Source organism: Cavia porcellus, unplaced genomic scaffold (genome assembly GCF_034190915.1).
Source record: "Cavia porcellus strain 051 isolate PalLab524CR breed Dunkin Hartley unplaced genomic scaffold, mCavPor4.1 scaffold_1, whole genome shotgun sequence".
In the NCBI taxonomy this organism is placed as follows: domain Eukaryota; kingdom Metazoa; phylum Chordata; class Mammalia; order Rodentia; family Caviidae; genus Cavia; species Cavia porcellus.
Genome location: NW_026947484.1, coordinates 178,493,133 through 178,508,090, shown reverse-complemented (window position 1 = coordinate 178,508,090; position 14,958 = coordinate 178,493,133). Strand labels below are relative to the sequence as shown.

At 42.8% G+C, this 14,958-nt stretch overlaps 1 protein-coding gene across 7 annotated transcripts in view; it reads left to right on the top strand.

Moving 5' to 3' along the window:
• The window catches only part of Palm2akap2 (PALM2 and AKAP2 fusion), a 461,803-nt gene that overhangs the window by 233,653 nt on the left and 213,192 nt on the right, over positions 1-14,958 (top strand). For all 7 annotated transcript variants that reach the window (XM_063261006.1, XM_063260999.1, XM_063260993.1 and 4 more), the window contains one exon: positions 14,582-14,696. In XM_063261006.1, coding sequence (XP_063117076.1) covers positions 14,582-14,696 — 115 coding nt within the window. The remainder of the gene's footprint in view (positions 1-14,581; positions 14,697-14,958) is intronic.

Sequence of the window (14,958 nt, the reverse complement as noted above, 5' to 3'; positions counted from 1 at the left end):
GTCGATCAACACATTTTTGTTGGGTATTTATGGGAACTATGACTGAAGTCATCTGTATGCATATGTACACATGGACACAGGGCTAATGGGACATTCTGACTCCACAGGAAAGCTATCACAGAGTGCTGGATTTAGGCTCCAACAGTGAGTAAACAAGGATTCGTGAGTGAGGAATGCACCACAGGAACAATTCCTACAATCTAGTACAGAAGCCCAGATGCTTCCTGCGCGAAGGGAGGGCTCAGAGAATCACAAGGTGCTGCAGAGTAAATGGCTGAGACTGTTCACCCTTTGGGCCAAATTCCTGCACATCTGTAGATCCATTTAGATGAGCATCCGAGTAAAAAGTAAAATAGTCCTTTCTTATACACAGGCACTCATCTTTAGTCAGATGTAATTGTATGTTTGGGGTATTTGGAAAACACAATATTTATCTTCTGCATTATCCTGTCACAGAGAAGGTAAAACCGAATTTCTTTTTAATTGGCTGGGGTTTTTTTCCCACTAAGTCCAGAGTTGCTATTATTTTGAATTTGTTATTTTAAGAATTATTTTCCACTGAAGAAATTGGGCCAAAGGTTCTGTTTTGAGGCTACTTCCAGTTGGGAGTTTATGTAATCCCTAAAACATTACCCAACCCACATTTACAGAGAACTTTTAACAAGGTGGTTCTTTAATATCTGCAGGCTAGTCAGAAGCCATATTCAAAGACAGAGAAGACATGGCGATTATCCTGAAGACAGTTGCAAATTGGAGTTGAGGAGGTAGCCCCAAATGCAAAAAGAGTGATTAAAATGTGATAGGATACATTTGGTGACACAAAAATGTCCATGAGCTAAGACAGGAATGAGGAAATGTACCAGGAAAACTTTGAGAGGGAAATGAAGCCTGAGTAATAGCCCAGAGGAAGGAGAAGGGAAAAAAACAGAGGTCTTTCAAGCAGAGGAAGAGGTAAGAGCCAAAACACTGAAGTCAAAAAGGGCGCCCTGAGGTACAGGGCATCTCTGGAGAGTATTATTGTTCCTGGATGTCAATGGGCAAGGGAGAGTGGGTCCTATTAAAGTGGTAGTAGAGGACCTGTGAGGGTTTCCACTAGGGAAATGCATTTGGAATGAGTCCAAGCGCATTGTGAGGCTAAATAGAGACAGAAAGGAAGGTTGTGCTTGATATTTAGGGGAAAGGAAAGAGCATGTCCTGGGGTAAAGGAGGGGAGACGCAGCATGAAAAACACTTTGCGGGCAAGTTGATAAGACATCACGAATCATAAAATACACAGGTAGTCCCCAATTTACGATTGGACCTATGCATACATTGTGATGCTATGAAGGCTACATGCATTCAGCAGAAGCAATGCGACAGAGTTTGAATTTGATCTTTTCCTCTGTGAGTGACATGTGGTAGAGATCTGTCTTTTGATGCTAGCCTGTAGTTCCTGGTCAGCCACACAATCATGAAGGGAAATGACCAGTACTCTACAGTGTACTGTGTTGCTAAGCTATGTGGTAGGCAGGTTAGATACATGAAATGCCTGTTTACCTTGTGATATTCCCAAGTCAATGTGGGCTTCGTGGGATGAAACTCCATTGTAAGTTGAAAGTTGTCTGTAAGGCTATGTGCTATTCCAAAGGGGCACAAGCCAGAGATCAAGGGAACATCCAGGTTTGTGTCTTAGGTAGAATGGATGATGTTAGTGTCAGCAACTGAGCAAGAGAACGTTACAGGGAGAGGGTTTATCAAGGAAGATGAGCCTGGACTTGCATGCATTGAGTCTGAGATGCCTGTGAACTATCCAGAAGAGAACTCAAAATACAGCTGGACACAGAGGCTAGTGCTAGGTCAGATGCTGAAGCTGTAGGTTGGATAGATGTAGAGATGACTGGATGTGACTATCCAGGTTGCCAGGGTTGAGTAAGTAGAATAGTGAACCAAATAAACAGTAATGGAGGAGGTGAAGAGGAGATCATACTGAGAATATAACTTCTTGGCCTCCAGAAGAGAAGAGTAATTATTGATGTACTTAAAAATGAAGAAATAAGAGCTGGGCCTGTAGTTCAATAGCAGAACACTTTCCTAGAATATAGGAGGCTCTGGGTTTGAGTCAGGTATTTATGAGTTTTACCAGCAGGAGTCTGTTTCAGTTGCAGTATGGAGGACCAGAAGGGCAGCGCTGGGCTGGGAAGGGCTTGGAACCACAGAATAAATAGATAAAATGACAATAAATATAAAAATGAATACAGCAAATAGAATTATATTTACCTTAAATAAAATAAGTAGATAAAAATGAAGAAGGCAAATAGGGTCACACTACACAGGATACATTAGACTTGATGATTGGGATGTCACTGACTTTATTCAAAGTAAATACACTGGCAATGAGCTAGGAAGAGTGAGGAAAGCTGAGAAGAGCTTGGGTTTTGAGATGTTGAGGCAACAAGAAGCAACTGCCCTTGCAGAAATCCGTAAGAGAGATTCAACCGTCACTAAAGCAGGATGCAAGGTCGAGAAAAGTTCACTATCAAGAGAAGTTCGTCTATTTTTAGTGTAAATTGAATCTTGTTTATGGATTACTGGGAAAGAGATATCTAGTAGAGAGGTCAAGATACAGGGGAAATAACTGACGATGTCCCATCCCAGAGGGACCTGTGTGTGGTCTGGTGCCCGGGTGGAAGTGTTGGTCTTCAGTAAGAGACCCCGGGGCAGAGGCTGGAGGCAAGAGGGTGAGGTAGATGGGACTTTGTCTCTAGGAAGAGAAACAATTTGGGGTAAGAAAGAGTTTGTGACAGTGGATGGGGGAAAGTACGTTACTTTGAAAGGAGAGCGTCTCACTTTCCGGTAATCAAAACACTTTATTTCTTATGAAACAGACTGAAATAAGAGTCACACCCAGGAAAGCAAAGCTCAGCTCAAGCCTGGTAATGATTTCCTGCATCAGAAATCAACTTGCACAGCTTCTGATGGTACAAGCCATGTGATTCCAGGTGCAGTTGGAGAGAAGCTGGTCTCACTGAGCTGAATAAAACATATAGAGAGAAAGTTTCATTTGTATTTATTTGGGAAAAAGTCTAATCATGTCACAATCAATGATACAGAGTACTGCTCTGTCCCAGCTATGTGCTAAAATAAGATATAAGTCAACCCAGTATTGATATTCTTTTTTCCTTGTTAAATATCTAAATTGTTTAACTTGGGAGAAAGAAGCAAAGTCAAACCAAGATTTTAAAAATTAATATCCCCACCTGCAAGTTAGTTTTGGAATAGAATCAGTCCTTTAGAAGGATATGCATATGCCTTGCCTTTCTTTTTATTCCCTCAATCAATGTTGATTGAGCAAACGTATGTATAGGAAAAAATAAGAGGTACAATTATGTACCTCATATGTACAATTGTATAGATTACCTCTTGCCCTCTAAAGCAGAGAAGAAATGGTCATCAGTGTATTTAAAATTTAAGAAGTCAGGACTGCAGGGTGTAGCTCAGTGTGAGAGCATTTTCCTAGTACATGTAAGGCCCTAGGTTTGATCTCCAGCACCACAAAGTAAATAGATAAATGGACAATAAACATAAAAATGAATAAGGCAAATAGAATTATGCTTACATTTGAGAGTGGTAATGTCCAGGCAGAACTGGGAAGGATATATACCTTTTTACTGCTTAGTATAAGACGGGGGACACCAAGACCCCTATAAGGGCTAAAAATACTATAGGATTCAAAGAAGCAAGCATATCCAGTTGGAGAGATTTGGGGGAAATGTTACTAAACAGACAGAATTTGATTTGTACATGTCTGCTTAGGTCTGCCTTTAGCAGGTGGAGTTCAGAGCAGAGAGTGTTCTGGCTTTTACCAGCAAGTGTCTGTTTCAGTCGCAGTACAGAGGACCAGAAGGGCAGCGCTGGGCTGGGAAGGGCTTGGACAGAGCATAGCGGGTGTGAACTTCCAGCCTAGGAAGTCGGGTTGGACTCAGGTAGGAGGAGAGAGTCACCAGGAGCTTTTCAACAGGGAAAGGATGTGAGCTGCACGTTAGGAATTCTTTAAAGGACATTTCTCTTCTCACCACATTTATGTCTCAGCGTGATGTGGAAAAAAAAAAAGGGAAAAGAAAGGAAGAAAGGGGGGTAACTTTCCACTGCCACCTTTCAGCCAAAGGAAGTCTTGTTTTTTCAAAAGGAGAAGTGGAAATCCTCTGTTTACTCAAGGGCCACGAACGTTTTTTCATAGTTAAGTACCAACCAATCTGCTGTGCCTCTGGATACATTCATCTAAATAAAAGGAAACTGTTTCCTGACTAATTGAATCACAGATGAAAAATATTTGGGGCGTGCCATAGAAACAAATGCACCATCTTCCTGAAATGTGGAAAGTGGATTTTGTAGTGTCCATGTGTATGAAAACAACATTCTTCCCGATGTTCTAAGAGAGAGAATAGGAGGCTCCTTAGACTGGCAGGAAGGGGCAGAGAATGAGCTCTCGGGCAGCGGGGCTATGGGGGACAGTCTCTGTGGGGTCCTGCTGTAGGAATGATTCAGCTCTGATTATTTTCCATTCCTGGGTCACCTCTATCGAAACACAGGCTTTAGTGGCTGGGAATTTAGCTCAGTGGCTTAAGCGCCTGTCTTGCAAGCGCACAGTTGTGAGTTCGATTCCCGATACCAAAGGAAAGAAAAAATAAATATAAATAAAAACAAAACAAAACACAGGCTTCTGGGCAAGAGTTTAGTTGGCCTAGTAGATTTGCACTCCTTGGCCAGTGATGTGGGGTCTCTGATCCACAGTTTCACCAAAGCCACAAGGAATTCCAGAGAAAGGTTTGCATTTTTTTGTTTTATTTTTGGATTTTTTAAATCCAAGAGTTGGATTGTTCTCAGAAGGAAAAAGTGAGGAAAATCCTAGGCTAGCAACATGCGTAGCTGCCCGCTCACCCCCTACTCCTTTGGCTTCTGTCCCTATACCACTTTCTGAACCTACTTCTCGGGTTGCCTGGCTTCGGCTTGCACCACCTAACTGGGACATCAAGGTCAGGAGTGAGCTCAGTGGTGTTAAATCTTACATGCAGTGGTGACCAGTTTGCCGCCCTGGAAGACTAGAATGGTGTCTAAATAGATAGGTAGCCATGTCTGCCTGATGTCGCTCAGCCCGCAAAGGCTGCAGGAATCAGACCAACACAAACAGTCCTCCACGAGAATGCTAAGAAGTGGGTGATTATAATTTCACAGTGAGTCAGAACTTCCCTGCTGAGCATTTGGATGCAGCGAGGGTATGGGAAACGGGGAGGAGAAGGCGCCACACTTCCCAACAGGCTTCATTCACAAAGGCTGATTAGCAGAGATGAATTTCAGACTTTGCTATTGCTCATTTTTCTCCTTCTGCTGAGTCACTGATAAGGCTGTGGGCTGTGGGCAGCTGTGACACCAAATCCTCAGGAAACTTCTAAGATGTTCATTCACAATTCAGCAGTACGTGGGAAGTGTCTCATTAATTAGGGTTACTTATGGAAGCAAGTGACAGAGACAGTAAAGTGACAGAGACAAGAACAGTGGCTTCAACACCTTGTTTATTTCTCCCTCCTGTGAAAATCCACAAGTCCACAGCTATGAGCAGTCTGGTGATGTGCTTTGTGACTCTTAGGAGGGAAACCTTCTTCCAGCTTACCCGTCTACTCTCTACAAGGATTGCTGCTTGTGCTCCGTGTTAGAAGGGCTGAGGAAGATTCTAGCAGCTGCCCTATAATAGTTTCACTCACAAACCTCTGACCAGAGCATGCTACATTCAGCTACAATGAAACGGAGAAAATGTGCATTTAATAGGTACACCCATGTGCTTAGCAACTCCAGGGATGGTATTACAAAGGGGATGGGGAGGGGCGAGTGGAAATTGTGCTGGCAGACGTCTTTGCATTTTGACTCATCTGGATGCATAAAAATGTAGGGGGCTTTCCTCTCCTCTGATGGGTCCACATCTTCCTGAAGTGCTTGTTTTGGCAGATCAGTCAGACAGGCACTGCACTTGACTGCTCAACTATGAAGTTGCAAGAGAAGGTCTGAATTAAGCACCTTTGGCCAGCCTGTCAGCACTGCCTTTTATTCTGGGAATACTTACTGAGCTTCAAGCTTGCAGCAGCTGTTTCACTCAGGGTCCTGGGCTGGGGATGTAGCGGTACAGTGCTTGCTTATTGAGGAATATACCATATACCTAGGGTCTCAGGGATTTTATAAACATTTCATTCATACTTTTCTTGTGTTGGCTTAGAGGAAATGCTGAGTTCTCTCCATGATGGAGCTAAGAGCCCCTCTGTCCTTGGTCTTCTCACCGTTTTGTTTCTATACTCCCTACCACACCTGCTCACTACCCGGCCCCAGCTCGTATCTGTGCTCTGCCTTGAGATAAGAGGTTACGCTTTCCCTGTGTCTTCCATTTCCCAGAGTGAAGCTCCTACAAGTCATGGTCTGTATTTAAGTGGATTTCTACATATCCGAAGGAAAGAATTCAGACAATTAGTGAAAGTATTAGGGAGACAAACTTCTCTAGATTTGTAAATGAACATTCCATGGTCAGTGCTGTGCAAAGAAGGAATGGGCTGTCTTGGAAGGTGGTGAGCTCCCATGAGTGAAGGGTTTTAGGCAGAAGTAAAATGACTGTCATGTGGAGTACAGGTCAGGAAATTCGTATTTCTGAAAACTATTTAGGTTAAATGACTTCTGGTCCTACTGGTTTAACCAGTCTTATGTCACTGGGAGAACATACTTGGGGTTGTCAACTCTTAACAACTGTTAACAAGGACACAGTTATTGTGGCTCCTCGTTTCAGTCTGTGGTGGCTCTTTTATGTTAGGGTCTGTGGAGAGGCGAGACATCATGGTGTGGAGAATGTGGTAGAAGAAATTTCTCACTTCGTGGTAACCAGGAAACAAAGAATGGGAAGAGAAGAGACTAGGTCCCAAATCTCTTTCAAGGGCATCCTCTGTTCACACCTAACTTTCTTCAATTAGGTCCCCCCTCTAAAAGTTCTGCCACCTCTCAATAGTGCCACAGGCTGGTGACCAAGATTTCAACATGTGAGCTTTTGGGAAACACTCAAGATCCAAACCATAGCACCCAATCTGTCTTCTTTGGTCCTGAGAGCATAGATAATTAAAGTTTGTATTAGTCAGTTTTCTGTTACTATAAGAAAATATCCAATGCTAGGTACTTTATAAGAAAACAGGTTTATTTATCTTACTGTTTTGAAGGTTGAAAGTTCATGATCAGGCAGCCCCATCAGTACCCCTTGGCTATAACCTCTGAGTGTACCGCTTGGCTACCTTCACATTGTGGTGAGTAGTATCATGGCAGGAGAGAGAAGAGGAAGAGATCCTATGATAAGAAAGGAAGCAAGAGTAAATGGTGCTGAAAAAACTGGCTGTGCACATATCGAAGATTAAAATTGGACCCATAGCTTTCACCATACACTAAGTTAAAATTTGGAATGGATCAAAGATCTTGATGTTAAAACAGAAACATTAAATCTACTGGAAGATAGAGTAGGTAAAACTCTTAATGACATTGGTGTAAGCAAAGACTTTATGAGAAAAACCCGATCGCACAGGAACTAGCACAAAAGTCAACGACTGGCATCTCATCTTAGTGAAAAGCTTTTGCACAGCAAGAGAAACCACCAATGGAGTGAAGAGACAACCCACAACGTGGGAGAAAATGTTTGCCAGCTGTTCCTTAGACAGAGGGATTACATTGAGAACATATGAAGAACCAAAAAAAAAAAAAAAAAAAAAAAAAAAAAAAAAAAAACCCGATACCCCTAAATTCAAAGACCCAATCCAAAGCTGAATACACACTTCTCAAATGAAGAAATACAAACAGCAAATAAACATATGAAAAAACGTTGAACATTATTGGTCATTTGAGAGAGGCAAATTAAAACACTGACATTCCACCTTGCCCTAGCAAGAATGACTGTTATCAAGAAATCAACCAATAACAAATGCTGAAAAGATTATGGGAAAAAAGAACCCTTCTCCTCTGTTGCACAGAGTGTGGACTGGTTCAATCACTGTAGAAATCAATGTGAAGATGCCTCAAAAAACTAAGACTGGAATTCCAGTTTGACCCAGCTATTCGTCTTCTGGCTATCTTCCCAGAAGAATTAAAGACATCATACCACAGTGATATATGTGCACCCATGTTTAAGGCAGCACAGTTTGTAATAGCTAGATCTTGCAAATAACCTAAATGCCCATCAACTGAGGAACAGTTAAACAAGATGTGGTGTTTCTGTACAATGGAGAACTACTCAGACATAAAGAAAGATAAACTGGAGACTTTTATAGATAAATGGATGCAACTTGAGACTATACTCATAACCAATAAATCAGACATGTGTAAACATCATGTTGTCTCACTAGTCTGAGGAGCTGAAGGAAGCAATACATGTATATGTATATATGTGTGTGTGTCTGTGTGTATATAAAAAAGAGAAGATAGTTATACAACTGATTTCTCTGAGTTCATCAAAGAGAAAGATTTGTGCTGGTATTGTCTGGACAATTGAATGCAGATGTCTTCTGTTCTGGGCGAATGATTTGGGGATGACAATGCACAATGTATGTACCATCGTGGCTTCCATATTGACGTGTTGTGAAATAAAATGGATTTGAAAAACAAAAAGAAAGAAAGAAGGATTGATTGATTCAGGGACCAAGCTTGCTCTTTTTATAACAACCCATTTTAGTGGGAATTAACGGGGATCCCTGAAAGCTACATTAATCTCTTTTGAGGGCAGCTCTCCCAGCGACCTAACCAGCTTCCACTGAGCCCCATTTCTTTGAAAAGTTTCACCCCCTCAGCTGTGCCATACTGAGGGTCAGGCTTCCAGCACATGAACCTTTGGGGAACATACTCAAACCATATCCAAACCATAGTATGGTTTCAAAACAGCTGACTTTAAAATGGGGAGATGAGTAGCTTTGATTATCTGGGTGATTCTAGTGTAATTAAAAGGCCTTTAAAACTAGAAGAGTTAGGCAGAAGAGGAGAATCAGAAAGCCATATGACTATGGAAAATAAAGATTATGGATTGCCTTTAAAACAGAGGAAGGGTGTCTCTGAGGCAAGGAATGTGGGTGGTTTCAGGATACTGGAAAAGGCAAGGAAGTGGATTTTCTCCCAGGAGCTCAGGGAGCACAACTCTGCCAGTGTCTTGACTGTAGTCTGATGACTGCTGTGTCACACACTTCTGACCTGCAGAAGTACAAGATGATGTATTTATATTGTAAGCTCCCAAGTTTGAGATAAGTGCTCCAGCAGCAGCAGGAGGAAATGGAGCCAGTCCATCTCTCTAGCACCAAGTTCATGCAGGAGGCAGAAAGAAGCCTAACAGCATCTGGCACTTAAATCAGTCATCCTCCTCTCCTAACAATTTTACCTACTTCTTATTGGCCAGCACCATCCTGTGGTTACATTGATCTGCAGTAGAGGCTGAGATATATTCTTTTTGAGCTGGGCTCGTTGATATCCCAGAAAAATTGTGATTTGTCAGTATGAAAAAGAGAAGAATAGATACTAGGAGACAACCTGGAGCTCTGCCTCACACCCGAGCAGAACTGACTGTTCCACAACACACTGTTCTTTGCTCTGTTGTCCTTTCATGTTATAGGGTAATTTATCCATTTACGTGACCGTTCTTATTGGTTGACCCAAGGCTCAAGAGCAGACCTGTGTTTGATTTATCTCTCTGTTCCTGGTACCGAGTACAGTGCTGAGTACAAAGAAAGTGTTTGCATAAAGCTAGAAAGGTGAATGCATGAGTGAGTTTTGAAAAAGAGCCTGATTGGTGCACTTTATAGAGTCAGAGATCTTCTGTGTTTTTCCATGAGGGTGACCCATGGGGGTCAGGTGTATTCTATAAGTCCAGTTGGCCCTGATCGAAACCTCATCTCCTGTAAATTAAACCTCCACAGCTGCAGTGTGTTACCTTTCCTTACAGCTTATTACAGTTGGCTTTTTGCTCAGACGGAACCGAGCAAGCCAATCAGAGGCTGTTGTGTGAACCTGTCAGAGCTCCAAAGCCTCGATTAACCTGCTGTATAAATTACACTTCCTGCCCATTCTTTATTTTTAGCACAGCAATAGCATTCCGTGTCTCCTGAGAAGACTGCATTAGGTTTCATTCATGAAGCTGCAAAAACAGTGGCATGCCTAGTGGGGCTGGGGTGACGGTTGTTAACTCCATGACACATTTTTTGGAAGCACCTCAGCCACAGAACTCAGATTGCCCTGAAAACAGTGGTGGCTTGGCCATCTAGTGCCCTCGGAAGCTGGCCCTAAAGCACGGGTACATTTGTAGAAAAACCTGCTTCTTGGATTTAACTTAGTCTTATATAAACTATTTCCTTCAGTCCTTCCCTTTGGGGTGAAACTCAGTTGTTATCACAGAGGTTTAGTTTCATTGGGTTTTTTTTTTTTTCTCTCTCCCCTTCTCTCCGTTCCTTCTCAGTTACACAGCACAGTATCATGACCCAAATCTTTAGCACCTGAACTATATAGCTGAGTGCCCTGAAACCCATAGGTCAGGGGCAGGCTGTGGAGACAGACAAGCCAACACTGGGCATCGGGTCACAGAGAATTCTTAAATACTTGTGACTATTGCACCGGAAGTGAGTTTTTGCTGGCTGTCATTTTTAAAAGTTAGCTATTTTTACAGGATCTTGTTTATTTGAGAATTCTTCGTTGTGCCTACCTCTGGGCCCAGCCAAATTAGCTCAGTAATTGTTGGTTTTGAATTTAAATAGATGTTGGATCTAGGAGTGGTTGTAAAGATCTGTAATCCCAACACTCTGGCAGCCTAAAGCAGGAGAATCACAGGTTCAAACCCAGCCTGGGCAATTTAAAGAGATTCTGCCTCAAAATGAAAAATATTTTTTTTAAAAAGGGCTTGGGATGTAGCTTAATGCAAAGGCCCAGGGTTCAATCCCCAGTACTGGAAAAGAAAAAGAAAAAAAAAAGGTGTTGGAGGGCGTCATTTAACCCCTTCGCTTGACAGAGAAACTGAGGCTCTGGCCCCTTCTTACCCCACACCCCATAAAGTGCTGCCTTCGCAGCATGAGGCCTCGGGAGCTATTTTTACAAAGGAGTTGATTGTTTTTATAGGTGTTGTTTTAAAACATTCCGGTTACATAAGTAATACATAACTTTTTTTTAAACTGGGAAAAGGTCAAAGAACATTGTAAAGAAAAAAAACAATGTAAATCACCTATAATTCCATTACCCAGAAATAACTTCCACTGATGTATTCCTGTTTTCTCAGCCTTAGTCTTTACAGAGGACTGCTGTTTCCCTCTAGGTTTCTCTGAGGATTCAGGAAAGGAAGTACCAGAGAGCTTATGTTCTTCCTAATCTTTTAGCTTCAGGTATTACTAGGATATATAAATATAGATAGAAAACATCTATGCATGCAAGCATGTATTTGTATACATTTCACATACTTAGCGTAATTTATTTATTTGACCTGTCCCGTTGAATTAATGCCACAATAACGCTCTAATGAATGTCCTCAGAGTCACGGGCATAAACTGAAAGTTGTTCCTTCTTGCGGCCACTTCCGTGTTGGGGGTTTGCGAGGTGTTTGCTGGTTTGGACTGGTCTCTGTGAAGCAGCTGTGGTAATGGTGCGGCTCCAGCTGGGCGTTCCCCTGGCTGCAGACCGGGTTCAGGTCTGCTCCTTGTGTATTCTTTCTGAGGCCCAAATTGAAGGAAGGGAAGGAGTTGCTTAGAGAAGATGTTCTATTGGCACTGGTGGAGGTAAGGGGCAAGCCAGGCTAGGCAATTGTTTTTAAGCCTCTTCTTGGATCATTTCCACTGATATCTCACTGGTTTACAGAGATAACATGGCTAAGCCCACAGGCAAGCACAGAGGAAGTGTATTCCACCCATCGTGAAGCCAAAGGAAACCACATGACCAAAACCAGCATCAGTGGGTCAGGGAAGTAGGTACTCTTCTCAAACAGACAAATAGATTGAGAAGGAGTATTTTTAAGAATAATATAACCTACCACATATCCTAAATATCTGCTAAGGTACTTTGTCCTTTGAGATTTAAATAAAAATGTGCTTAGAACCCACCTGGGCAGTAATCATTCAGTCAGTCCACTGGACCCCAAACCCAGAGCTTTTCCACCCACTGAACTGGTCCAGGACATGGTCATTTAGCAACATGTTGTTGCTGCTGCATATGCACATCCCTTTCTTTGATTCCCCCAAATATTTCACACAGATGTGTGCACAGGATTCTACCAAACATTTGGGATAGCCAAGGAATTTTACAACTCTGTGTTTGTGTCTTCACGTAGATCAGCAGCCCTCTCTCTTCTGAATGCTGTTTGCATCTCAGCCCACATACAGCCTCTCACATCAAAACTTGTTAAAGAATTTGCTCTGGTTGCAGAAATTTTGTTGGTCTTATCTTGGCTGGGCCATACCTTTGTACAACTTGGTACAGCTTTTGTTTTATTGTATTCATTCGGCATGCTGTATGGAGCATCTGTGCCCCTGCTTTGATGAATTTTTAATCTAAATGGGGGAATTAATAATGCATGTTACTATTTGGGGTCCAGATAATTCTTTATTCCAGTGACTGTCCTGTGCATTGTAGGATGTTTAGTAGCATCCTTGGTCCCCACTTGCTAGGTGCCATTGATACCAATCCCACTCCCCTTGAGCTAGGAGCAACCAAGGTATTGTCAGACAGTGCCAGGTGTCCCCCGGGGGGTGAAATCACTGTAGTTGAGAACTGCTGCTCTTGTATATGCTAGACTTGGTAAGAGTTCTGAGAAACCAAAATAATGTGCTAAGAAATGTTCAGAAGAAGACATCATTACTTCATGGCGGTGAATCTGTGAAAGTCTCAGCAGCCTGGGGCATTTGAGCTGAGCCCATAGGAATGGCTAGAAGTTTGCAATGAGTTTCATGAAGAAGGGAGAAATATGAGACACACAGGAGTGAACCGGGCCAGCTGTTAGGGCAAAGCATAAAGTGAAATAGGCGGGTTGGTGAGAGTGCAGGTGGGATAGCTCCTGGAGGTTGGACACTGTGGGTCTTGCACATTGTTCTAAGACCTCTACTGCCACTCCAACTGAAATGTTGAATGCATCTGCAGCTAATTTCATTTAGGGAAGATACGGTTGGATTTAGAGTTTGTCTTCATCATCCAAGGTAATTGCTACAAATTTGCTCTATCCAGAGGTCGTTTTCCGATACTCAGAAAGGAAACACAAAAGTCTTCCTTTTTCTTGGCTCTTTCTTGAACCTGTCAGGAGAGTTCACCCTGAGCTGTTCATTTGAGTTCAAAGTCTGAGGGACCTGGTAGCCAGTGCTGAAGAGCAGGTTAGAAGATGGAAGAGGAGGAAAGCAAGAAAGAGGATTAGTATAGAAAAACATAGACTGTAAGCAAAGGTTTCAGCATGACAAAGGGAGAGGAAGCAAAATTAAAAGTGGATGAGTGAGTGAGTGAATAAGTGAATGAGCAAATAAAGTCAGATGAAAAGGAATTATACAGGCACAACAGTCTGCAGTCCTCCAAGCAAGGGAACATCTGTCCTTCCATAACCCCGGAAGGCATTGCTGGCTCCCAGCCCCACCCTACTATGCCAGCATACACTGGTTAACCAGGCGGGGAGCAAGCCAGAACTATGGAACCCACATGGTAGGATAGATTTAGATTTCCTGGCTTGCATCCTTGTGCCAAGACCCGACAACAACTAGGTACTTAACCTTGCCAAGCCTTAATGATCTCATCTGTGAAATGGGGATTCCCAACTTGTAGGGACACTGGAAAAGTTAAGCAAGTGAATTCTTAGTTTAGTTCTTAACACAGCATAAGAGCTCCATAAAAGCTAATGATTATCCCTGTCATTTTACTGGAAGAATATAAAGGCTGAGATTTCCCCCATAACTGTAGCTGCTCTTCTAGATGTCTCAGAGACTTTTGGTGGAGCTGAAATTTCCCTTTCAGAGAATAAATGTGATAGCTCTGAAAACTGAGGGAGGGTCCAGAAAAACAAGGACAGCTGTATCTATGCCTTCCATTTCCTCTTCTTTTGGTTGTAGAAGCCAGGCCACTGTGGGAGAGGACACCAGGCTCCCAAGGGTTCTGGCCACCTGCCATTTCTTAGCAGTCTGTCTCCTTTGAACAAGACTGGCCCTTAACCCTTTGGTGTGCTGAGAGAAGATCAGTTATCCTGAGAACGCTGAGAGTGCGAAGCTGTTGCTTCTGGATATTGCGTCCTGTGTTATGTAAACATAATCTATCTTTGAATAATAAATCTGTACATTAGTGGGGTTACAGGGGAGACGCCAAAGCCTATAGTAAGTTAGTGGCTGTAGATCAGTAGAGGTAGCCCTGGGTGGTTTTCTATCTTCTGGTGACAAAGCTGGAAACACCAGATGCTCTGTAATGTAAAACCTTAGCCTGCTTCCTCAGCAGAATATAAAATGGAACCTGCCAGAAGACAACAGTGGCCCAACTGGAAGGAGCTGCTCTCCTACCCATGGATGGCAGAACAATAAAGCAACTTGTCCTCTGTTTGTGTGTCTTCCAGGCTGGAGCAGGAAATACAAGCACTTGAAAGTGAGGAGTCCCAGATATCTGCCAAAGAGCAAATCATCCTAGAGAAGCTAAAGGAGACAGAGAAATCCTTCAAGGACTTTCAGAAGGTGAAGAAAACAAACATGACGTCTCTATCCATGGGGAAGAGAGCCCTGGCAAAATGTGCCAGTGGGGCTGGGTGGGGATGGAGTGCTGTGGGTACTGATGGGAAGCTCAGGGTGTTGTGAGGACCAGGTGCCATCCCTGAAGCTGAGCAGCTAATCTTCAGGTGTGGACCACCTAGCTTGCCCAAGAAGCATCAAGAAGAGCCATTAAATTAACCTTACCTACCTGCTGTCCAAACCCATTTTCTGCCAAAAGTTTGAAAAG